The sequence below is a fragment of the Drosophila hydei genome, unplaced genomic scaffold (assembly GCF_003285905.1).
Source record: "Drosophila hydei strain 15085-1641.00,03,60 unplaced genomic scaffold, DhydRS2 tig00000001-arrow-pilon, whole genome shotgun sequence".
Lineage (NCBI taxonomy): Eukaryota > Metazoa > Arthropoda > Insecta > Diptera > Drosophilidae > Drosophila > Drosophila hydei.
In genome coordinates this window covers 11,062,614-11,088,436 of record NW_022045643.1, presented here as the reverse complement: position 1 = coordinate 11,088,436, position 25,823 = coordinate 11,062,614, and the positions used below count along the sequence as shown (strand labels likewise).

The 25,823-nt window shown below is 37.7% G+C and overlaps 5 protein-coding genes across 8 annotated transcripts in view; 2 read left to right on the top strand and 3 right to left on the bottom strand.

The window, feature by feature from the left end:
- Window positions 1-141: 141 nt before the first annotated feature.
- LOC111592787 lies at window positions 142-1,372 on the bottom strand. 2 transcript variants are annotated; one of them, XM_023305192.2, is made up of 5 exons: window positions 1,136-1,372; window positions 1,022-1,051; window positions 546-966; window positions 337-481; window positions 142-277 (listed from the first exon to the last, which is right to left on the bottom strand). In XM_023305192.2, the coding sequence occupies exons 1-5, from the start codon at window positions 1,278-1,280 to the stop codon at window positions 170-172; spliced, it is 849 nt and encodes a 282-aa protein (XP_023160960.2). In that variant the 5' UTR covers window positions 1,281-1,372; the 3' UTR covers window positions 142-169. The 2 variants fall into 2 exon arrangements, with proteins under 2 accessions (XP_023160960.2, XP_023160959.2); XM_023305191.2 differs by having other exon boundaries at window positions 143-277; window positions 1,022-1,084; window positions 1,136-1,368.
- A 50-nt stretch (window positions 1,373-1,422) lies between these two features.
- On the top strand, window positions 1,423-2,848 carry LOC111592788 (biogenesis of lysosome-related organelles complex 1 subunit 6). Its single transcript, XM_023305195.2, has 5 exons — window positions 1,423-1,526; window positions 1,583-1,783; window positions 1,852-1,936; window positions 2,163-2,249; window positions 2,418-2,848. The coding sequence occupies exons 1-5, from the start codon at window positions 1,501-1,503 to the stop codon at window positions 2,508-2,510; spliced, it is 492 nt and encodes a 163-aa protein (XP_023160963.1). The 5' UTR covers window positions 1,423-1,500; the 3' UTR covers window positions 2,511-2,848.
- A 122-nt stretch (window positions 2,849-2,970) lies between these two features.
- On the bottom strand, window positions 2,971-8,902 carry LOC111592786 (major facilitator superfamily domain-containing protein 6). 2 transcript variants are annotated; one of them, XM_023305190.2, is made up of 6 exons: window positions 8,218-8,902; window positions 6,263-6,401; window positions 5,132-5,969; window positions 4,597-5,064; window positions 4,347-4,530; window positions 2,971-3,477 (listed from the first exon to the last, which is right to left on the bottom strand). In XM_023305190.2, the coding sequence occupies exons 1-6, from the start codon at window positions 8,279-8,281 to the stop codon at window positions 3,404-3,406; spliced, it is 1,767 nt and encodes a 588-aa protein (XP_023160958.2). In that variant the 5' UTR covers window positions 8,282-8,902; the 3' UTR covers window positions 2,971-3,403. The 2 variants fall into 2 exon arrangements, with proteins under 2 accessions (XP_023160958.2, XP_023160957.2); XM_023305189.2 differs by lacking the exon at window positions 2,971-3,477 and having other exon boundaries at window positions 3,974-4,530.
- Window positions 8,903-9,061: 159 nt separating this feature from the next.
- Window positions 9,062-10,607, bottom strand: LOC111592798 (general transcription factor IIE subunit 1). The gene is made up of 2 exons (XM_023305204.2): window positions 9,398-10,607; window positions 9,062-9,336 (listed from the first exon to the last, which is right to left on the bottom strand). The coding sequence occupies exons 1-2, from the start codon at window positions 10,497-10,499 to the stop codon at window positions 9,143-9,145; spliced, it is 1,296 nt and encodes a 431-aa protein (XP_023160972.1). The 5' UTR covers window positions 10,500-10,607; the 3' UTR covers window positions 9,062-9,142.
- Window positions 10,608-11,744: 1,137 nt separating this feature from the next.
- LOC111592780 (F-box/LRR-repeat protein 16) overlaps window positions 11,745-25,823 on the top strand; it is a 34,991-nt gene continuing 20,912 nt past the window's right edge. The window contains exons 1-4 of one of the 2 annotated variants that reach the window (XM_023305183.2): window positions 11,745-12,164; window positions 16,428-17,932; window positions 24,810-24,983; window positions 25,049-25,166. In XM_023305183.2, the coding sequence (XP_023160951.2) occupies window positions 16,652-17,932; window positions 24,810-24,983; window positions 25,049-25,166 (1,573 nt within the window). In that variant the 5' untranslated portion in view covers window positions 11,745-12,164; window positions 16,428-16,651. Of the gene's footprint in view, window positions 12,165-13,352; window positions 13,740-16,427; window positions 17,933-24,809; window positions 24,984-25,048; window positions 25,167-25,823 lie in introns of those variants that run through there. The other variant, XM_023305184.2, reaches the window with a different exon arrangement.

Sequence of the window (25,823 nt, the reverse complement as noted above, 5' to 3'; positions counted from 1 at the left end):
GAAACTACAGATAAAATTCTTAAAAATTGACTGTTTCTGCGGGATTGACTTGTGCGTTGCTTGCAAACAAAGTGCTAAGATAAGCTTAATCATGTATAAATAATGCAAAAAAGTGTGTATAAAAATATTTAGTTTATATATTTATAAATTTTAGTTATTTGAGCTAATTTTATTCAGTCGTTTTGTTTATCTTTCGTAGTTTTCTGATGGTATCAATATTTGCTGTGTATAGCATGACTGTCTTCTTCATTGGAGGTCTGTGTTTGCTTTTTGAAATCTGTAAATTTATGTATTATTATTTTATTATAATAGAGTTAGCTTAAGGCGAAAACGAACCATTTTACTGTTGGAAAGATTCGGGCTCTCCAAGGCATCGTGCTTTAGTCTAGCGTTTCGAACTGTTGCTCTGAGACTTTGGATCTCATCGATCAGTTTTTTACGTTCATCTTTCAAGAAGAAAACCTGACGCTTAAGGCTGCTCCTGTTGATATAAAATGTGGATTTTGTGAATATATATTTATAATCTGATGATTCTCATATCATACACTTCGCATTCTAAATGCCTCGCGTAGCTGTCACCCTCCGAATCGATAATCTCTATATGGTCTTCAGCATTTGTTTGAGGATTAAGCGGATCAATAATTTCGAGCTCAATTCGACGCACTTCATCAGTTGGCTGTACACTTGTATACTCATCGGATTCACTAATATACTCTATCATTTCATAGTTTTGGTAAAGAGTGTTCCCGTTTTCAGCTTCACCCTCTTGCTCAAGTTGTGGAGTTTTGGAAGTCTCGTCCTCCTCCTCCTTCTCATTCAGGAAACCACTTGAGTGGGCAGTTCGTGTATCCTCTTTACAACTGTTACGTTTACCCTTAGAATTATTGAGTAACTGCTTAGTCTGTGGTCCATGTATGCTAGGACAGGATCCAGGCTTTAATTTTGTTGGATTCTTGCGTGTAAAACCTGCAAGCAAATCGCTGTAATTAAGACTAACTAAACTTTTTATACCTATACTTACCGAGCTCATATTGCATATTTCGCTCAAAATCTTCCGGTGTAAAATGCTCATTACAGATGCAGGCTTACAAGCGATTTATTATTCATTTATTCACTTAGTTAGAAAACAACTTACCTGTCGTTGTGTTTGTTATGTCGCGCTCGCAGAATTCTATCCATTTTTTGAGCTGTTGCTTGTCTTTCGGAAAGTGAAAGTAACGCCAATTACTTTTATTGCCATTTCGATTGTTATTGCCACAATATCTCACAGCACAACGCATTATATATGCTGATTATGAGTTGTAAATACGCATAATGCGAAAAAATAAACAAATTTCAGCCCAATCAGCTGATTGGCTTATGGCTGGTGGAGCAAGTTATCGATAGCTCCAATATCGATAAGTGCAAGCTGTTTTTAACATACACAGCACTATAATAAACAAACTTTTGACAAATATTTTTTGCATTCTAAAGCTTTGTCGTCCATTTTACAATTTAAAAATGTTGAAAAGCAGCAACTTAGATAGGTAATCTATGGCTAGTAGTCTGTATAACTAATTTGTACATTTGTGTTATCATTTAGTGTTATTGGTGAACTGGAAGCTGATCGCACGGCCAGTGGAGCCGTCGCAGCTCCCGAGAATTCAGTTAACAGCAACAACAATGTACAGGTGAAAGCAGACGAAAATGGATGCAATTTGGCGGCTTTGCAAATGTCCTTTGGAGTACTTCAAATAGCTGAACCGCCGTTGGTACGAGTTCGCGCTCAGCTCAAGGAATTGATGTACGTAATGTTCTGATTTAAGATTGGAATCACATAACATAAAATACTTACGCTTAACTCTATTGCAGAGGCAAACAAAACAAATTCTACATTGATCTATCCAAGGAGAAATATAAGCTGGATTGCAGCGAGATATCAAAATTATTCGAAATGGTAAGGGAAATACTAATTTAAAGATTAGAGTTTAGTTAGTCGCTGAAGTGCCCTTGATATTCACGCAATTGTTTATATCAACAATAAACAATGTCTGGCTATTTGAACTGAGGCATATAACTCTTATCGCTTCCATTTAAATGCAATTTATGATATATGATAAGTGTTTTATGTAAATGGCGCATGATATATAATGAAATACGTTTGCCTTACCGTCTACACACAGATGAATAACGTGAAGCACTACAAGGATAGATTGATGAAAATCAAAAAGGATATGCAGACCATTTATCAACGTTCTAAAGTCTTAAAGGTGAGGCGACAGTGTGAAAAGAAAACCAAAAAACAATCTTTATTGTATAGCATAAAACCATAAAAACAAGAATTAACAGTGTTTACAAACTAGTACAACACATGCAATCATATTTATAATTGATAACTAAGTGTATAAAATATATATATATCGTATTTCTGATTACAGAAACGGGCTGTAAACATCGCAGCCTGTAAGCAACGCGATTACCAACGTAAACTCGAAAAGCAACAGCACGAGGAGTCGCTCATCGGCAATTAGTTGCAATAGAAACATAGATATATTTAAATGTTATAACTAATTATAAACTCGTAGTACTCAAACATAATGAACACTGCGAAAGCTGACAAGACTCCAAACTAAAAGCTAAGGAAGCCACACATCCACAATGATGTACAATTTACAAGCCAGAGTGCAATTTCTGTATTCTACATAATTTAAAAAATACTTTCGAGATTGACATAAGTTTCCCATGCATGAAAAGATAAATTTGATAGGATAATTTTAACAATGTTTGAACATTTCTTTTTTTTTTTCAAATTTCTAATTGTTTAAAAAATATAATAATTAAACACTCACAGCGCAAAACAGAGACAATTACAAACTTTAGAGCTTCAAATACAGTTTCAAGACATGCGATTTCAATTTAACAATGTATATGTACGAGCTACGTTTATGCGCTAGCATATCGTGATAAGCTAACAAATTGAATTTAACTAATTTAACAAGATAATGAGAAAGGTATATATCACATCTAGAAATACCATAAGATTATTTTAAAATTGATTAAAAATAAAATACATATGTATATATGTATCTGTTCTATTTCACGATTTGCTGCGCATAAACTTAGCACAAGCATGCACTAATTTAAAAATGTGTGTGTGTGTGTGGAATTTGTTGCTAGCATTACTAAAATTATAGTACAATTATATATAATTATTATTATAATTACAATCGAGATTGAATATTTAACACTCAACATGCAGCAAGTGGATGAAGAAATTGTTCTGATTCAGCAGCAGGAAAAGTGTTTTCTCTTGCTTTGTTTGGTTTTTCTTTTGTTTTCTTGGCTGATTGTGTGTCGTTTCACGCTGGCAAGTATACGAATTCGGTAAATCGCCAGATCACAGAGAAGGATGAGGAGGAGCTGTTTAGCTAACACCTGAATACTCCTGTTCATTCAGCATGTGCATTGCATCTGTCGGTGCAAAATATTTGACAGTGCCTAAAAGTATTTGAGAGATGAATTAGTTTTTGCAAAAATGTAAAATTCTTTTATGTCTAACTGTCGATAAATATGTGAATCAATTCTTTACGAAATACCTGAATATCGAACGTATCTTAGTTGATGGTAATACGTAAGAGAGATGCATTTATAACTACGATGCAATGCCTTAAATGTATTTAAAAATAAGTGCGAAACTTTTATTACCAATTTTATTTTGTTGTATGAACTTTGGCCTTTGTACAATTTTGTCATTAATAAAAAACATATGTAAAAAAGCAAAAGGAATTTGGAAAAATGCAGAATTGAGAAAAGCTGTGATTGAGCAGAGTTCAAGAAATATATTTGATATACGTATATTTCTTTGTATTTTATATAATATCTAAAGTTAACCCATGTGGCAAATTTCTTTTAATTTCATATGTATAAATAAGATTGTTGTATGTAAACCAGCCTACAACTCTAGTAAACAGCATGTATCAAAATATGTTGTAAAGCTCTTGAATAAACGTTGTCTTTTTACACTTTATTAGCTGTATGTGTTTTAATATCAGGTAATATCTAAATAGCTGAAAGTCCTCTAGTTATTGTCCCATATCTGGTAATATCTTAGTATCCTATCTATCGGAACAGATAATAAATTCATTTGTAAATTCTATCGGAAATGATGGTAAAAAACTGCAAGGGATTGGCTGATAGTGTTTGGGATCGTAATTGACCTATGTCGTAAGCCTCTTACAAACTCTGACCTCAGCTCAAATCGACATCGCTAAACCCATCGAGCTTCTTAATGCTAGTCGGGCAGTCGGGAGTTGCGGATGCTGATGCAGATGCAGTGGAGGACTCTGCAGTCGAGGACCTACCCTTACCATTTTCGGTTGGGCCATTGCGCTGGAGGTAAATTTGGACGCAGACATGGACGACGAACATTATGAAGGCGCCAATGCCGAAGATCTCAAAGGTGATGCGTGCGCCAACAGCATCAAAGAGCTGGCCACCGATTTGACTGCCCATGGAGACGCCGATGCCCTCAAAGATCGCGCCCACAAGACTCTGAAAAGTGGAGGAAACAACTTGAAGTAGGATTATTGTATAGGGTCTCTCTGGACTTATGGCTACCTGCATGGTGGCCTCTGTGCCTGGCGGAGCAACAATGCTAGCATACGAAGCCATTGTCGCATAGAAGAGGCCAAAGGTGACGCCATTGAGCAGCTCAATGGGCAGTATATACCAGGGATTCTGCAGCATCGAATACAATATGAAGCGCACGCCAAACCCAAAGAGCACCAGGCTCATCGCATTCACATGGCCGATGCGCTTCAGTATCCAGCCGGACATGAAGAAGAAGGGCAGTTCGCCTCCAAAGCACTGAATGCTCATTACCAGTCCCTCCAGCGTCTTGATGAAGTTGGTGCCATTGTCGAACGGCTTCGCCAGCTCCTCCAGATAGATGAAGAGGAAGTTCCAAATCAACGCGGTGCCCAGGCCAATGGCCACGCACCAGAGGAAGAAGACGATGCAGCGCATTGATAGAAACATTTGACCCACATCCCTTAATATGTTGGCCGACATGTGCGTCTGGGTGTGCTACAGATACCGGAGAAGAGGACCCTTTCAATGCCACTGCTTTTTCTGTGTAGTTCAGGCAACTCACCTTGAGCTTGGTGGAGGCGAGCATATCGAAGCCCATTATGATCAGCGTCATCCAGAAGACAATCGTGTAGTTCTTGTCTAGGCTGCCCTCCTTGGACATCGTGTCCACCAGCAGGCCGGCGAGCAGTGCGAAGATGCCCCAGCCGAGGGAGCCGCACAGCCGCTGCCTGCCATACAGGTGATGCCGGTCGCCCAGTATGCCAAAGCAGATGGCATCGCCAATGCTCACCACGACGGCCATGCCCACCCAGCTGATGATCAGCAAGCCAAAGAAGAACCAGAACTCGGGCAGAGCCACTGCACTGCTCGTGTTGATCACCGTGCTGTCGGGCAGAAGTTCTCTGAAGAACTTATCGTTGCAGTCCATCTGGCAGCTGGACTGGAACATCGGCTTGTCCTTGGGGCAATAGAGCGTCACGTTGCGGGAGTCTATTGTGCCCTGGTCGTGTGGAATTAGAAAGTTCAGGCATTTCACATTGTTCTGCGACTCCTCGATCAAGCCCGGCATATTGATGTAGGTGGAAAACTGGATCGTGGTCTTCGTTCGATTCGCCTGGCAGTCGCTCGTTGGGCTCGCTTTCAGCCAGTGCTGGCAGACTATATCCCACATGTCCGACGCCATTTGGCAGTTCATGTTGCAGGTGAGCGTGCGATTTCCATAGAATGCCTCCAGCTGCGCTTCCGCATCCTTTGGATAGTTGGAGCAGTAGCGTATGTTGGACACGCCGGCGTGGCAATGCAACTGTGGCCTCTCCACGGCCGGCACAAACATGACCATAAAGAAGGCCACAGCTGTGAGCAGCTGTCCAGCCAGGAAGAGAAACCGATGGCGTTGATAGCTAAACGTTTTCAATTTGGAGAAACAGAATCTATCAAATGAAGCAAGATCTTACTGTCCCTCTGTCCCACTCTCTCTCTCTGTCTCTCTCGCTCTCTCTCATTCTCTTAGTCATCCTCTACTTGCTCTCGCTCGCTCTCTCTCTATCTCAGAATCTCTCTCGATCACTATCTCAAAGCTCTATTATTCACTTGGCCAATCTCACTCATGAAAATCGCATAGAAAGGCGTACCCAACCGAACTTCACTCGTGAAAATCACATAGAGAGGCGATAGTTGAGCTTGCGCCACTTACCGATCAGCGATGTAGCCAAAGAGCGGCTTCGCCAGCAAACCAACAATGGGCAATATCATGTAAATGGTGCCAACGACGACATCGGAGTAGCCCAGCTGCTTAGCCAGCGGCGGCATAAAGGGTACAACGGGTGCGGTGCCTGTGAGAAACCAGAAACATGAATCAAGTCAGAATAAAAATAGAATATGTAAATTAGGATAAATCTGTAAAGACATCTAGTTGCCTGCGCTGCTAGCAGATACCCTATGCTCCGCACCATGCATGGAGCATGCCCTATAACAGCACTAGTTACTTTACAGGGTATACGCACACAGCTCGACAACAATTAGCAACAATTGTCTAAATGTGGGTGTTTATAGCTGATAAGAAAAAACAACAACAACAACAATTACAATGTGTATCATATAGCATCACGTACTACTACAGATACATACATATGTATATATGCCAAGTATACATACATATATGTACGTATGTATGTATGTACATTTATGCCTTTGTGCTTTTAGTCGTCAAGTAGAACACTTTTAATTAGTTTAAAAGCGAAAATTCTTCTTTTTAATAGCTGATTGCAGCTTTGGGACTTATCAAGGGCAAAGTACCGTTGGGATATAATGTTGACAACGTCAACGCTTGACCCACCCTTTTGACCAGGTGTCTGGGTTTTCAGGGCTTATCAAGAAAAACGAGACGCCGTTAAGCTGAATGCTTTCATTGTAGTTTTACGTCAAAGTGGGACGCGTGCTTGGGTTTGTCTGCGTGACACGAACACGACGTGTTCGTGCTACTAAAACTGTGAAGCAACAAAATGTGCGAAAATATAAAAAAAAGAATGACCGAGCTTTAATAAAAAAAAATAATTGTGAAATAAAAAAAAATTATATAAAAAATTAAATATAAAATTATATGGAATAATAACTCAAGCATTTGCCCATATACATAAAATAATACTTAAATAATAAATATCAATTGTAATCTTTAATGTTATTCAGAATACAAAAAATTGTATATTTAAAGAAAAATAATAAAAAAATAAAATAAAAATAAATAAGCCAAATAAAAATTAAAAAAAATAAATAAATTAGCATTATTGGTGAAATTGATAAAAAAAATGTGGTTATTTTTTTGATATTTGAAATTTGTTAAAAAATAATAAAGTTAAACTGTATTTTTCTAAAGGGAGATAGATAAATACATATATACAAATAAATATATAATACAAATTAATTTAATAATTTATTGAAAGTCTTAAAAATATATTTAAAGTTTAATAAAATATATACTTAATTATTATAATTATAAAAATAAAATATAGAAGCTAAGTGATAAAATAATAATAATTAAAATATAAAAAAAAAAAATAAAAATAAATAAATATATTTTATTATTATTATATTTTAAATATGATAAAAGATTAAAAAAAAAATTAATTAATTAAATAATGAAATGTTAAATTGTGTCTGATTTCTAATTGAATTCTCGTTCCTGTTATTTAAAACTTAATGTTTATTTTCTTGATTGTGAGCAATTCATCTTAAAGTAAGACACGTCAGTTAAAAGGCGAGCCTTGGCTAAAAATAATGTTGGTCTGTTTTGCATAGTAAACGGCACAAAAGATAAAAATATATAAATATACTCGACGCGAACAATTATAGAATAAATTTGTAGCGCAGTGTAGATCGGCTTCTACGCTCGAATTGATTAAATTAATTGTTTAAACAATTACTATTTACCAAACATATTTATCGAGACACTTTGTATGCTTATCGAATATCTATTTGATTGGTTTTCTTATCAGATCTGTTATATATAAATACACTTTGCACACCAACTAGATGAACTGTCAAGTTCTTATCAGTTATTTGTTCGAGTCTTATCAGCAGGCCTAAATTGTTAAAATTGCCAAGAATCTATGATATGAATGACATTAGTTAATGGAGCGTATTATAATTTACCGGCATTGAAGAGAAAGTAATGCGCCTTCATAGGCAGCAAGTCCTTATCAATGTTGGTCTTCATCTTGCTGTCTTTGTTAGTCAAACTCAATCGGCTATTAGCAATTCATCAATTCCAATTGGCCTGAGCAGTGTTGATGGTTTGCCGAACTGCTGGCAAGTGGTTCGATTCACAATGTCAGTGCACTTTAATTAAATTGTTAAGTAAATTTTGGGAAATCAGCTGTGGCAAGCATAATTTATCATCGAGAATTCAAGCGCTTTTTCGTATCATGCACTTCTTTTTGTATCGTCGGTGTGTGTGTGTGTATAGAGTGATCACGTTTCTTGTATTCCGAATGAATTTGCAGGTGTTAACATTACACGCTTGTCTGTAGGTGTAAGCATAGCATATTCCATGCTAATCCAGATATATATAGAATTCACTCTAAGCACACGCAATTCAATCCGCGTTGGCTGCGAATCTTATTAGAATAATAACCAGCGGCGACGGTGTACTGACACGGTGTGTTCTATTCTATACACGGGGATATCTTAATTACTTTTTGCACTGGCCGCTTATCTTGAGCACACACACGTTGACATATGTATTCAATATACGCCCACAACACCAACAACGAGCATGCTCTGGATGCGAATGTAAAAAAACATAAACACAAGAATTCCGATAATAGTTGGCTGGTAAAGTCAGCAGTGTTAACTAACATTGACTGACATTTGCATACGCAGCCAACTTCATGTAGCTAATGTTAACGATAGCAGAGACAACAGCTGATTGGCTGCAGAGCTCCGAGTAGCCGACTTTTTTGGCGCCAATCCGATTGATAGATTAAGTTTTGTTTTCTGCTTCTTAGCGTCATGCGCCAATTTAATATGCTTAAGCTAACATTGAGACTATAAACCTAATGCCTAATTGGGTGAAGGATCAGTCGTATATATGGCTATAGTGCTGTTGATAGACGTGTATATAGTTTTCCTTCTCCTGTGGTGTCATCTGTGCAATAAGCTTATCGTCCAGCTGATCCAAAGGATGCGGACGTCCCGCCACCAGTACCGTGGGTACATCATCATCATCGTCATCCGACTCCGAGTTGATATAATTATCGAAATTGACATTCGCTGAAAAGAATCATCAGATGAAGCAAACTTAAGAGATTATAAAAATCGCAATAGAACTTACGTATTTTGGTGTTGTCAATGTCGTTCTCATCGTCGCTGGAATCACTTGAGTTAGCATTTGAGGAGCCTTTGCGCAGCCCCTTCATGTGCGCTTCGCGTTGTCCCGGCTGCTTCTCGTGCTGTAGCAGCACCGACATAATGTCCTCGTTCTCCTTCTTATTGCGATGCCCAGACGTGCTCGACGACTGGGCGACCTCAGCGTGGGCGCTACCATCAGCCGCATCTGCATCCGTTATCACAGTGCTCTCTGTCATCCAAATAGGTCGCGATTTCCGCTCGACAACAGCGTCTCCGCTGTCATCGCCACCGATAGTAACGTCCACGCGTGTCTCCTCAACGGCAAAGCCTTGGTTGCGCGTCGCCTCTCCCGACCATTGCTGTCCTTCGGGACGCAGTGCATTCGGCTTGGTTATGCCGCGAATTGTGTCAATGTCTACGGGCTCCGGTTCGAGCACTTCTGGCGCCAGCTTGATGCCCTCCACCTCGCGCAGTAGATCGTACAGCGGCTGCAGTTGCTCATTGAAGTGTGCAAGCATAAGACGTGAATCCTTCTTTGGCATAGCCGCACTGTCCTCTTCCACGGAGCTGCCACAATAGGTACACCGGAACTCACACGTTGCCATGTCAAAGAGTTGGTCCGCCTCGAGATCTGTGAAGGTTTTGCAACACGTGGAACATTTAAAACTGGCGCGACTAGTCGCATCCCGTTCCTCTGTCTCCATGCGCTTGCGCATCAAGTCCAACTTGTACTTGACCACGTTTACAAATGTTTTATAGTTGATGAAGTAGTAGTTGACCTTCTGAGCCTTTCCATCCGGACCCGTTTCCATTTTCAGGCGTATCTGTATAAACTTGTCGGTGCGCAGAGTCGTGATTCTCGCTCGCAGCTGTTTTTTCTCAAACCTCAGCAGTTCGCCTATGTCATCTTCCTTCATGCAGGGATTCCTCACAAGCATGTCTATAATGAGCGCGTCCTCCTGCGAGTAAAAGCCACGGACAACCAGGCGTGCTAACTGTTTGAGGCTGCTGGGCACTTCTGTCACGTAGCGTACTTCAGTTTTTGCTGGCGTTGCATTTGATGCAGCCGCCGAAGTTGAAGACATTTTTTAATTATAACAACAGCAATAATTGCTTTGGTCTATTATTTTGCTCTTCTTCTTTACAATTCTCATTTGCATTCCTTTGGCCGCGAGTTAGTGCTGGAAAACGCGCAGTTCTTATGTTATTCTCACGAAAATACCTATGTTAATATATCGTTATGTATCGATGTCTTATCGAATTATCGAGAACAGCGTAGTATAACGAAAGTACAGAGCGCGTATTTTTAAATTACAGTGTGAAATATGTGAATAGCTAACTTCCGTTTAAATTTTCTATATGAAATTAATTTCATAATCTTAAAGTATCTTTAAATCGAGTTCATAGAAGTTTATCTTGTATAACATTTTCAAATTTAAGATTAAATGAGTTCATTATAACTAGCTGAGAAGAAAAATATAAAATGTGTCTGTAGCAGAATCAAAGATAAAGTCATATGTTTGTATGTCAGAGCGTTATTTTGACGGATTGCGGTGGAATGCACAGAAGCGCACGGTAAAGTTTGCATACAAAATAAAAGAGCGCAGACAGCAGAGCATGAAATATTAAGTACAACGCCTGGCTAAACAAAGAAGCAGCACGCGAACGACTTGTTGGATTATTTTTAAGGACTTAAGCTTAGGGTTAGATATTCATGTATATACATAACGTTTGAATTTTATAGTTATTAAGTATTATAACCCGTTAAGTATTCAATTTTAATATTTAAATCTTTTTTAACTTATTATTTTATAAGTTTTGAATGCACCTGTATTAATATAATAAATTATTTATATTCATTTTTAAGCCAGTTGTATCACATAATAACTTATGATATCTTTAATGCGTAATGTAAATAATATTTGGTGAGCAAAAACTTGTTCTCCTATTTTCCCTTGCTCAAGCAGAGAGCGAGATAGAGAGAACCAATTCGGGGGTGTATTTGCACATGTTTACTTCAATAACTGCATTGCGCATCCTCTCTCGCAGCCCGCAACAATAACAAAGTCAATATGCAGTGGCGTTGTCTGTAAAAATGTTGATCAAAGTGCCGTTTCTTTTGTTGCCACTGTCTCCCACTAGAGTAGTTAACTACGCTCATGTAAAAAGCTCACATGCATGCAGGAGTCGAGAGAGTACTCTGAACAGTGCGCAAGTTCCTTATTATTATGTCGCTCTCGCTCTCCCCACATTTGCTTACGCTCCCGTCGCTGAGCTTTCTCACTTTCCGACTTTCGCAGGCAGCAGTCGCCTGCAGTTATGAGTCGTGCGCGCTTACGCTCGGTTGACCAATTTTCCGTTTAATTATTTTGTTCACGGCGCTCAACACATTTACTCAAACAAACAAACAAAAACGTGCAAATAGTTTTGTGATTGTTTTTGCGGTTTCCCCAAACAATTTGCTCCCAAGCACTTTGTGATTTTCTGCAGTTTTCACAAAAAAATCATTGCTCACGGTATACGTTTTTTACTTTTCGTCGGTCAAAAGCACGAAAGCAGCGAGGCACAAATAAAAGAAAACTGAAAACAAAAAAAAATAAAAAATAAGCGAAAGAAACCATTAAAAACAAAAACACGTCGCGACGCTTGTAAAAATTGATTTTTATTGCGCGAGACAGACCAAAGAATATTCCAAAATAAAATAACAAAATATATATGTAAATACATAAATTAGAAATAAATTCTAAAAGGTGCGTAAATTTATAAAATTAATAGAATAAAACGTTTTGTAGTTGGATGTTGTTTCCCTTTTTGAGCTGCACGTGATTTGTTTGCTGTCGCTTTGTCTGCTGCTTTCCACTCGGCTCCACTCAGCAACATTCTACGCCATCCACCTTTCTTCTAGGCCTCCATCTTTGAGTTTGAGCAGTTCTTTGCAACCCCCGAACATGTTAGCCGGGCACTTAACGCCTCCCACCGCACAGGGGGTGGCTCGCCCGTTCGCCCGCTTTGAGCTCGTGATGTCATAGCAGCGACATCCACCCATAAAAAAATAAAGGACTTTAGACACTGTGGCGCGACCCTTGGTTGGCTCAGTTTCCACTTTAGGAGCAGCACCTGGTCGCAACGTATAAATGGGCGTTTAAAATCGAGTTTACAATTGACCATATACCGTCTATAGAACCTGTATTTGAGTACATCTATGGCTAGAAATCGGGTCAAAGTTGCATAGTTTGACCCACTTCCAGCCACTGACGCACAGCTGCCATGTGTTGCATGAATCACAGCCTATTGATAGCAGCGGGACATCCAGTTAAACCCCCCAACAATGGACCATGCGCGCTGGCTCTCGCTAAGAGGCTCCCTTGACAATGTCAAGTTTGAATTCATTCAACAAACTCCAGTATACTATATATGCATATAAGATTATAACTGATAGTATCACATTATTATTGTAATTGTTGAACAAAGTTTACTGCATACTTTTATGGTTAATATGTTAATTGATGAATGATGAAAGTTTCTTCCTCTTTCAGGCGTGCTTAATAATAGCCGTTATTATATTAAGGATTCAAAATACCTAAAAAATATATTACAAAAAATGATTTATTTTTATTAAGTTATTTTCTTTAAATTCTCGCATACTTTATTTTGAAGAATGCGTTTTCTTCCCATAACTATTATTAGATATCGGTTGTTGCACATCGCTAACAAAGTTGCTAACATATTAAGCACATTATATTTTTATTATTTATTTTGTTAAATATGTAATATTTTTTATCGAAACATCCATTAAATAAATAGCTTGATCATTTTTACTTTACACAGACAGCAGAACAGCCCTTTATTTAGCAGTTTAATGGATTGTCATTCACTTTATGCCTGTCAAATCGAAAGATTTATTTTGTTTTCATCATTTAGATCAAAGCGCATTTGAGTAAAAAGAAAAAAATAACAGGGCGAAAATCGATATATGGAGCTGGCGCAGCACGCATACAAATACTACTAAAGGGTCTGGAATAGGGGAGGGGAAGGGTGTTTCTGGGCGAAACGAGCATGGACTTAGATGTGGAGCAGGCCCTGACACACAACAGCGATTTAAAGCGTGCGGTAGTTACGGTTACTCGACGAAGTACCAGAGAAAGCAGCAAAATCCAATAAGCAGAGGGCACGAAGCACGCGAGACAACAACAGCAACAGCAACAACTACAAGAACAATAGTAGCAACAACAGCAGCTCAACTCGACTTGAACCAACTCCAAAAATAGACACAGCCAAGCGGCGGAAAATGCTTACAAAGCGAAGGGCAGCAAAAAATTAAATAGGTACGAGCGACACACTCACACTCACACACGAGCATGTGCAAACCCCAATAAGTTTAGAGCAGATGCTACTGCTGCTGCTGTTGGGTGTTGACATTCATATTTAAGCTGACATTCACATTCAGTTGGCTTCAACTGCGCCGCACGGTATGCAACTTGATTTGGGATTATGGCAGAAACTTTTGCCTGATCTCCGTTGCAAGCCCCATGTCGCTTAATAAGCACATGCCACAGCAAGGGGCACAGCTGCTGCTGACCAAATAATATCGTTGCCAAAATGTCACATTCAACTCAAAATTTTGAGTCGTAATTGCAGGCAACTTTTGCTTGTGCCGCAATTTTAAAAACTTTTTAAGCTGGATGAATGCTAATAAGTGTGCGCTCAACATTCCCGCAGTTTTTTGATATTCGTAAAATATTTATGTATTTATTATTTTTATTATATAAAATGTAAACTTTATTTTCGATTAGCTTTTTTACATGACTTAAGATATATTATGAACGAGGCACAAATTTATTTAGGAATTGATTGAGAATTAATTTAAGAAGATATGCGGTAAAATATTAGAAGTTTTTGATTTGCGGCGGAACAAAGGTTGGCCTTGCCAACCAAACGTTGTTCGACAGGTCATGAATGGGAGACGAAGTGTAGACGGACTTAAGATGAAATAGTTTACTAGACAAAGGACATACCTCGTCATTGAGGCGACCCACAACGACCAGGAAGTCACAAAGAACAATGCCGCATCCCAACTCCCTCCCGCTGCTTTCCCCCTGGGCTGCCAGGGCGATACGCCTTTGTTTTGTTTGACTCACGGGCATAAGGACAGCGATAAGGCAAGCGAAAAGATTTGAGCCGCTTGAGCCAAGTCAAGAGCAACGAGAAACGATAAATATGACGAGGAAGAGGACGACGATGTAGATGTAGATGACGCTGCAGCGAGACGTTCACCATCAACGAGCCGACGCAGACGAAAGCGGAAGTGAAATGCGAAAGCGAGGCATAAAAAGGTCCAATATTTATGGCAATTAAATTGTCTTTCAAGCTCAGTTCCTTTGTTCTCCCCTAATGAGCCTTTTGCTCAAACGCCTGCCCCAGCATTCTTTTTTAATAACCCCATTTGACTGAGATTGGAAGCAGGTTAAGTTCTTAAATTGCAGCACACGTCCGACACACACATACACAACGATGTATACCCACACAGTCATACACTCACACACACACATATATGTATACTCTCATACGTACACACTCTTGGCACAGATGCACGGCAAAGCCTTTTGAATTTGTTTTTTAGTCCTTGCATTTATGTTAAATTTGAAATGTGTCTGAAGGAATCACAGCGATTTTATTATACTATACATAAGTAGAGATTTTAGATAGATACGTACACAGCTTAATGGCTTTTTGATAACTTATATTATGTGCACTCAAAAGTTCCAAATGCTTACACAGGCCAACAGAAATTAGTTTCCAAATTAGCATTTCAAACACCTTGGGAAAGCTATAGTTCCACTCTTGATTAACATATCTAATCAAAACTTTTAATTAAAACTTGCACTTACATTCCTAGAAATTCATAGCGTCCCATCAGTATATATAAAATTTGTAAAATATGTTGCAAAATTAGTTAATTGTGTAGAGTTGAAAGCTTATATATTTCATTCTCTTATAAAAATAAGTAAATAAAGTTCCTTTGAAATACCATAGAAACTCCATAAAACATCACCTCCCTATGCGATTTTCATAAATTCAAGTGTTTCTTTGACTTTTTAATTCAACCCATTTGCAATACTTTAACTCAAGAATCTCCAATCCACAATCTATGAACTTTATTCCAAAATTAAAAGTTTTAACTATTCGCTAAATTATTATTAATTAAATTTGTTTGCAGTTCATAGTGCAGAAAGTTTTCAGACGTCGTCAAATCGTTTGCTGGAAATACTCGCAATGTCCTTGCTGCACAGTGTGTTTTAGCCAAAAACATTATTGTTGTTGTTGTTGTCTTTGCTGTTTGCCAATTGTTGAATGTTGATGTTGGCATCCGACTTGGCCATTTGGCTAATTGAATAGCTAGCCTTGGCTAAAACAATAAATTCAGCTAGGTGGCGACGCTCTGGCTTCAATTTAATTACTGAAAATTCTGCTAATGAATTTAAAATGGAGAAATATAGCTGTGAATGAGAGAAAGAAACTTTATTTGCCTAATTCAATTTCGAAGCTCTTCTGGAACTGTTTAATATCTGCAATATAAATTTTCCCTTGAGCCACCCTGTGATAGTTCAAGGAACCTGAGTCGGCCCTTTTAAAGCCATTATTGTGCAATTACCTTGGCATAGTTCTATATCAAGTGCCGTTATTTTTCCGCTATTCGCTTTATCGCTGAAGTTTTGCGCAGCCACAACAAATCGCGAATGCCGAATAAGCGAATAGGCGAGTGGGCGAATAGGCGAATAGGTGGATGGAAAATGATGAATAGGATATGAGGCATGGCCGATGGCGTGCAATGCCAGCAACAGCAGCAACAATAACAAATAAAACACTTAATGAATGTGGAACATAAATTTTCGCTGATTTGCGTTTTTACCTTGCGCCTGTTCGCTTCGTGCGCTGGGTCGTAAAAAGAAACGCAGCTGGAACAAAGACCTAACGGTAAACTGCATAACAGTTCTTTTTTTCTTTGCTTGCAGTTGATATAGTGAGGGAGGAGGAGAGAGAACGTCGCAACAAGGTCAACGCTCAAATAGCCAAGCATGTTGCAATTGCACGCTATGTAAAGTACAACCGGAGAGAGAGAGAGAGAAAGAGAGAGCGAGCAGGCAGGAGAGGAGAGAGCGTGCGAAACAGCTAGAGGGAACGTTCTGAGTGCGTGCGTGCGAACGAGCGGGACAAAGTGCATTTGTTTCAGCATACAATGTCATCGATCTCGGCTCAGGGCGTGGTCGAGAGAGCCTCCGCGGAATTATCGAAACGTATAAACGGCCTGGGATTACGCTCAAAACATCATCATGGCAGCAACAGTAACAGTAGTAGCAGCGGCGGCGACACCGCCTCCTCTAATTCCACATCTAGTGCCACCTCGTCCAGCGGCAAAACCTCAGTAATGGAGCGTGTTACCAATGCGCTCTGCGGCGGCGGCAATTCGAATTCCAACTCGAATTCGAACACCAATTCCAACTCCAACTCTAACTCCAACTCCAACTCCAACACCAATACTAATACCAATAGCTCAAACGCCGGCGTGCCTGGCTGTGTGAATTCGCCGCAAACGCCAGATAAGCCGTCGCGGGGCAGCCAAGGCGCTGCCACGCTCATTTCCTTAACGAGTACGCAGCAGCAGGCGCAGCAATTGGCGTCCGTTAATCCCAGTCTGCCTCACAATCCTGCGCATCTAATGCAACAACAGCAGCAACAACAGCAGCAACAGCAGCAGCAGCAACAACAGCAGCAGCTGCAGGCAATGGCGGGCTCCACGCTGATTAACTCAAATCATCACCTGGTAATGGCAGCTGGCGTACCTGCGCCGCCTAGCAACATGCCACTGGGTGCACCGCCCACACCCACAGTCAAATCTATTGCCAAGCAGATGAATATCCAAATTCCAGCGCCCGGCTCGCCCACTTTCAGCACAATGGGCATGGTCGCAGCGCAGAAGGTCACCGGTGGTGGCACGCCACTGCAGATGCGCAAACAGCTGCCCAATCCGCATTTGCATCATCCTTATGGAGTGGTGGCTGCGCCCAACCAGCTGACCGGATCCGTTACCCAGCCGCTTTCGACGCTAATCCTCCATAAGCACCCGCCACATATGCAGACCATCGATGCGTTGCTGCTGGACGATCGCTTTCTGAATCGCTTTTTCCAATACTTTTCGCCGTACGAGAGACGCGTGCTCGCCCAGGTGTGCATCAAGTGGCGGGACATACTGTACCGCAGTCCACGCTACTGGTCCGGTCTGCTGCCCACGCTGCAGTGCCGCGAACTCCGCCAGATGTCCGCATGCGATCGGGGCAAGCTCTACACTTCGCTCATTCGACGCGGCTTCCATGCGCTCGGCCTTGTCGGGGCCTCCGACGAGGATGCTCTGGATGTTGTCCACTCCTTTCCACTAGCCTCCAAACACGTCCACTCGCTTAGCCTGCGCTGCTCCTCGATCAGCGATCGGGGACTCGAAACGCTTTTGGATCACTTACAGGTGAGCTGAAGGTCATGAAAAGACTGAAAAATTGATATATATATACGTTATATATGATAATTCTGAAAAATTTTCAAACTGTTTAAGATGTACATAATTTATCTTTTATTATTTCCTTTTTTCGCTTATCTATCTTATGTTACGATCACTTTAAGTTAAGAAATATCTCTGACCATTCTCGAATTTATTTATATTCCAAGATATTTATCGTGTTAATAATACTAATATCTGTATTATAAATTATAGAAAATATTTATAAATATGAATTTATTATTGTCAAGACATAACTAAGTTGATTCCTGTCTGCTGTGGACTATTAAAATCTTAATTAAAAGTAGAATTCTTACTTATTTTAACTAAAGTTTGATCGCTTAAAGAGTTCCGATATTTTAAAAGAAATTTTGAAAATCTCGGATTTTGGATAAAGCATTTAAAATTTAAAAACCCTTTTTAAGAGTAAAATCGTGTCATTTAATATAGCATCTAGATAGCAACTAATTTCTCATAGTAAATAGTTTATCATTTATGCATAACAGAGGGCTAAGGGTATCTTCTAGCCGGGCACTCCCTCAAACTAGGCGTTCTTTTGCTCAGAGGAAAGAGTTTTTAAAAATAACAAATTTATTTCATTTTCAAATATTTATTTAAAAAATACTTTTACTTAAGACAATTTGTACTTATAAAGCTTATATAGAATGCCTCGATATATTTGTTGTATTTATCATCGTCTGCTGTCATATGTGTCAGTCAAAATGAGATGCTCAGCATCAGCTTCATCATCTTCATCAGCATCTTGCCATGACCGTGGGCATTTCGCCAGAAAAAGAGAGTTAGAGAAAGAGAGAGAAAACGAGAAAGAAAAAGAGAGAGAGAGAGAGAGAGAAAGAAAGAGAGAGAGAGTGAGAACAAAGTATGGAGAGGCAGCGAATGAAAGAGAGAGTGAGACAAAATCGCAGGCAGACACTGAGAGAGTGCAAGATAGAGAGAGACGAAGACATTGAGATAGGCAGAGAGGGTAAGAGATAAAGACAGAGACAGAGAGGGAGAGAGAGATAGAGATCGTTCACGTTGATGATGGTCAGTCACACGGCACACGGCCTAAACGAAAATAAATCTAGAAAAATTCCAGACCGGCAAAAGAAAAAGAAGAAAAACTTTGCTCGATCTTATTTAAGTGAAACGTGTTGAACGCAAAAGTGTGTCACAGACGGTGCAGCAGGTGCGAAGGGGTAGGCGGGTGTCGGTGGGTAATTGGAAATTGTGTGATAATTTCTATATGCCTTTCCGCTTTTCCGATCTCTTAACGAATTGATGCGATCAATTGCGAGCGCAAATCACATCAAAGGCAGCGCCAAAAATTTTAGTTAATTTAGTAAAAAATATTTCAAAATGTATATAATATATAGAAACATATATAGCATATATATATATACAGAATACGTATATATATAGAATATATAATTGTAATGAGTGCGTTTCGCTTGTTGAATCGTTTATGAGCTGCGTTAAATAAAATGAAATGAATTTTTATAAATATTTATGAGGCCTGAATTTTTAAGCGCTTCACTAGGCAGGTAGCTGAAATGTTATTTGTTTGGAATTCGAAATGTTTTATTTAGATTAAATTTATCATGTATTATTAACCAATTGCGAAATTCTTCACTATTTTATTGCCTGACTTCAAGGCTGTTGAAACGAAAAACAAATAATAGTGCTTTAGGCGAGGGAGTGCTCGACTCGTGGGTATCTACTAACTTGACGACATATAGTATTATACTGTTATACATATTTACAGTAACAGCAAACACAGACACACATGCAAACCTACCTCACTATGTCATAAAGTTATTGAATTACTGCAGATGATGTTCAAGTTCATCTTCCAAGCCGCAATGAAGACATCGATATTTATCGATATTAAATTGAGTTATCCAAAAATATAATACGTTTATATTGTGTATGAGCGTCCAACAATATAAGTATTCAATTTGAGGTGTTTTGCTGTATAAATAAATAGTTTTCTTATGGGAACTTATAGGTCAACTAAGTGAACTTTAAGAAAATAGTTTTATAGATCGAAATTTATGTGAGCTCTTAATGCATTTTCTTTCAGCAAAAAATGTAGTATTCTTTTTATTCCACATATTTCTTATACACATACTTATTTTATGGTTGCATCAATATATTTTTTATATTAACGTTAAGTCAAAGGACAAATCCAATTAGTTGTTCTAATTGCTGGTTTCAGTTCAGTTCAGCTCAGCTCAGCTCCCATTTACATGGAACTAAATCTATTCACAATTCTAAGCGAGCCTTCGGCTTAATTCGCTAGGAGCTCAGCGGGTGGGCTGTGCGTGGGCGTGGGCGTGGCTGTGTGTGTGGGTGTGGCTGACGCACATGAGTAAAGTGGATAATGTGAGTAAACTGGTTGGGGTACGGGAATAGCTACCTCATTGGCCGCACTCTATGCCATATTTGCGGCTGTGTCAATCAGTCACTCACTCACTCAGTCCGTCAGTCCGTCAGTCAGTCAGTCAATCAGTCAGACTGCGTGTCAATCTGCAATGTCGTAGTTAATTCAATGTGAATGCATGTCATGTTCATGGGCCTCGTTTGTTGCTGATTGCAAATTGTTGTCGCTGGAAATGTCAACAAGAATGGCACGCACAGCTGCCTCTGTGTGTGTGTGTGTGTGGCTCAAAGTAGAACAATTCCAAGTACCACAAATTTACATAAATGCATAAGTATGTATATATAAATATATATATGTATATGCTAAGTATATTTGACCTTGGGGAGTGAACGCAATGCGCCTAATGCATCTGCGTCCCTACACAACTTTGACTTTGCATTAACAATTCCCAATCATACATGACATGAAAATTGCGACGGAAATGCGACAGCATTTTGTGACTCTACTACTCTGCTACTGTTGCATAGGCGCTTAATGGGCCCTCGGTTGGCAATTGGCTTCAGAGCACACGCGGCGTATACGTTATTTCCGCATTGTCAACTGCTCAAGTTTGTGCCTTGTTGAACCCTGTTGACCCATAAACGATGGTATAAAGACTCTACGACTTACATATACTATATATATCTACCATATGCTGTTTCAAGCAAAATTATTCAACTAAAAAATCATGAAAATAAATATAATTAATAAATATTTTTATACATATTTTAAGTAACAAATATATTATTTAGAAATTTGTAAACATTTATTGGTATTTAATTACAATAAAAATGTTTTTTTTTTATTATTTTTATAATATTTAATTTTAAACTTTACAAAATGCATTTTTACTTACAAAAATAAATTGTTAAAAATTTTTTAATTTATTTAATTTTAATGCAATTTTATTTTTAATTTTATAACCATTTATTTTAATTATAAAAAGCATTACGAAAAATAAATTTACATTTTTTAAAATTAAATTTTGTTTTTGCTTTTTCTTCTAAATTTCAACAAATTTTTACTTTTGCACTGCCTTGCACATCCGTCCTCCAGAATCCTTTAGATTTCAGATTTGAATAGTTTGAATAGTTATAATATTAGATTATTGGAATGTTCTTCAGTTGACTTTAGATAAAAAGATCTCCAAGTCAAACAGTTATATTAATCATATAATTCTCAAATAGTTGTAGCTTGAAAAGAATAGTTAGGCAGTAGCGAAGGAGGAGCTGCCAGCAATGATTCTTTAAACAACTTCAGAACTATATTATATAGTTAGGGAATTATATATATATTCTATATATATTAGTTAATTTATAAATGAAAGAGATTTTGAAAGGTATGTTAAAGGTTGAAATTCTCATAAACCAAATATTTTGTGTAAATCATAAGAGCAAACTAACTATTCAAATACATTTATTTTTATGCGTCTTTTTATGGGACTTTCGAAGAACTAAGAACTCTTTATTATTTATTTACATTGGCTTATGTTGTGTGGGAAAATGTTACTAAAACGAGATTTATTTAAGCTATGCACACAAAAAACGACTTCTATCTCAGTAACATCTCAGTGTGGCTTTGTGGCCCTTTGTTGGTTTATTGATTTTGTGGCTGACATGTAAAAAAGTTTACCCTGGATACGTGTTTGTTGCCAACCAGCTGGGAAAACAACAAAAAAGTAGAGAAAAAGAAAAGTTTTTGCCATAAAAAGCAAAAGCTGCAGAGGCCCAAACCGCTTTCCCCATTAACAATGAAGTCATTGCCAAAGGCAGCCGAGAGGGGCAGGGACCTGGTATATACGTACGTCAATTAGCCGGAATCTAATTAAAGGCTATTTGCATATCAGCATAATAGCCATAAGATTCATCAGATAATCATTTATATGATCATGTTCTTAGCCAACACTATTCATGTGAATAAATAAATAATTAAAGAGCAAATGCTGGCGAGAGAGAGAGAGAGAGAGAGAGAGAGGAAGCGCGAAGATAAGCCTGCTCATATATTATATTATTTATTTATTCATATATGCAACTTGTGTACGTCGACTAATTGAATGAAAGCCAAGTGAAATAAACTGCGATAAACAGACTTTAAGCTCGTCTTATATAATGATTGAATGCTTTTTTATATATACTATGGAATATTAAATTTACTAAATGCTGTTGTTTCAGTTTATTTAGTTAAATTAATTAACAAAACTGGCGCAAATTTCTTTAACTTCTTCTATTTTTACTTGTTTTGAGAAGAGTTTTCATATTCATCTAATTTGAAAAGCTAATCATAGCATTGGTAAGGCTGCGTTGCGTATGGAATTTTTTTCAATATTTTCTAGTTTTAATTAACTAATTCACAGTCTAAAAATAGCTAAATTGAATTAAAATGTCCTACGTACTAACGGGCAAGCCATATAGATTATAGAACTATATAAAGCTTGTGCTTTATAGAGTAGGTCAAAAATTAACTTCTTGATGTTTTATGATAACAGCCGGAACACTTGGTATTTTACTCATGATTCACCATCATTAAAAGGGGCACAGCTATAAAAGGTACATAGGCTTTCTTGGAATATATAGATATATAATTGGTATATAGCTAATATAGCACCATTATTAGATATTTATGACGTGAAAGATATGGTATTTCACTTCATAAGATAAGACATATATTTCCAATTTCTCAGACACACAAACAGAGGAACAGAGGCACAGGTTAATCCATAATCATTAAACTCTCTTAGCATTGCTTGAACGAGTATACGTAGCTCCCTTTAAGGTACTTTCCCATTAATACTGCTCTCCTCTTAGTTAATGGCAATGAAGTGAGCTTACTTAACAGTTGTTTATCAAAAATCTCATACATAATAACAATCGTAATCATAACAAGTGCAACTTAATACAGTTCATTTCTCAATTCTGACATTTTGTATATACAAAGATGTCTGCAATACGTGTTACCAACAACAGCAACAACAACAGCAACAAAAACTTTATTTCTGTCGTCTAATTGTTGATGTAGTTAACGATAAAAGTTTGCGGGGTTTCTCCTGTTGTTGTTTGTTTTTTTTTTCTCATATGTCCTTAAACGTATTTTTTCTCTTGTTTTCCATTTGGCATTTCCCATTTTCGCTCGTTTGCTCACATTTCCCCTTAAGCTTTTGCGTCATGTTTCCGCTTTGCTGAGCGACTTTATTGCTATTGTCCTCTGATTTGACATGTTTTGTTGCTGGCTTCTCAGCTGTTCCACGAGCAAAAGTTCTCGAGTGTCGCCAAGAAGCGCCACGAGCCACAACGACAACAACAGCAACAACAATAAAAACATATAGAAAAAACTGTGACTAGTCAGATCGAAGAGCCCGCGACGTATTGTCTGGGCACGCAATGTGGGTCGGACCATTCATTGTGAAATGTTTTGCTCGCAATTGTTTTTCCCTCTAAAGGTCAAAGTTGAAATCATTTTTAAGTACTTTCTGGACCTGCACGAGCTACTGATGGAATGGTTCAGGCCAGAGGTGTTTAAAATAACACATTCATTGTCAAGTTATGTAAAGTGAAAATTCTATCAACTTTGACACAAGTTTTTGATTTTATTGTAGTTAATATTTAATAATGGACTTTTAAAAGTATTTATTATATTATCGATTTTACAATTCTTACATAAAACTGCAATATTATAGAAATCTTTTGCTTCAGAATTGTTTGTTTTTTCTACTGTTTTGCTACATTTTCTCATCAAATTGGGTTTGCTTGAAGTCCCAGCTCCTACAACGTCTTCTTTTATACTAAAACTCGTATAAGTATAAGTAAAATTGTATTATAAATAGTATTTTAGTATTTAGTATTTAGTAGTTTGTATTTTTTAGAGTCCATAAATTAACTTTTTAACTTTTATAATTCTTATTGCTTATATCGAAACAAAAAACTCTTATAATTATATATTATATAATATATTTTATTATATTATAATTTACAATGTGTTATACTTAATGGAGCTCTCAAATAGATTCTTTAATTTTCTATAAAATAAACTCTTCTAAATAAACTTTTATTTCTTAAGATCTTATGTTTATGGCTTTTCTTATATAGACTTGACTTGATAATTAGTGTTTTTATTAAGCCCCAATTCTGTATATTAAAGATCTGAATTCTCATTCAATTCTACTTATATTTTCGCATTTTTATTCTTTTCATCCTATATCCCTTATTATAATACTTATATTTTATAAGTGTCTCATATACCTAACGAGTCTGAATACCTAAATTATCTCTAGTGCAGATGCTGTGCCCTCAACAAATGATTTTTGCAAAACTTGTTTTTAATTAAAAACCCAACCAAACTCGAAAAAAATATAAATAGTAAATACCAAATGACAAAGGCACACTACATACATATATGTATATATCTAACTGAATATGATGACAATTGCAGAGTCTGTTTGAACTTGAGCTGGCTGGTTGCAATGAGGTCACCGAGGCGGGCCTTTGGGCCTGCCTGACGCCCCGAATTGTGTCCTTGTCGCTGGCGGACTGCATCAACATTGCGGATGAGGCAGTTGGAGCTGTGGCCCAGCTGCTGCCTTCCCTCTACGAATTCTCGCTCCAGGCAAGTGTCCCCACAGTGACAGTGTGTGGATGTGGAGCGTGTTCTCATATTTAATTAAATTACAGGCTTACCATGTGACAGATGCTGCCCTGGGCTACTTCTCGCCAAAGCAAAGCCACAGTTTGAGCATATTACGCTTACAGTCATGCTGGGAACTAACCAATCATGGCATTGTTAATATAGGTAAGTACTGAGCTATAGATAAATAAGTTATATTATAGAAAATGCCTAAGAGAATTAACTATTTGAGTCTGTTTTAAGAGAACTGCGAATACAAATTATATAACAGCTTGACGCTTTTCCAGCTAATTGTTTATAATTCTCAACTAGTTTTAGAGGCAAATACTACTTGGGTTATAGAATAAATATGTCTATATATATTTGCTTTCTGATAAACCGAGAATATGAACTGCGTAAACTTATTCTTCCAACTGTGAAAGCTAAGGATTCAAAAAAGCATTTTTAATCGTTTCAGCATTATTTCTCAGACTGAAAATTGGTATTGTAGGAAATATTAAGCTTGTAAATCGCAAGTTTTTAAATTTAAAAAAAAAGATAAAAATTAGCTTTTATTTATGAAAAAAGAATTCTTTTTTACCTAATTTATTTTATGTTATATACTATTTGACGCCAAAAAAAACTATTGGAAGCATTTCGAGCTAATTGCTTATACAGCTTGATTAAGTTGATAGAAATTCTAAATGTTTAGTTCTATATATGGAATAAATATATATAAAAAATATATTTTATGATTGATCAAATTTTTAAAATAATTTAGTCTAACTCAATGATTCTTTCGAGAAAGCTTAAAGCTATAAAGCTCTTTTAAATAAAACACTT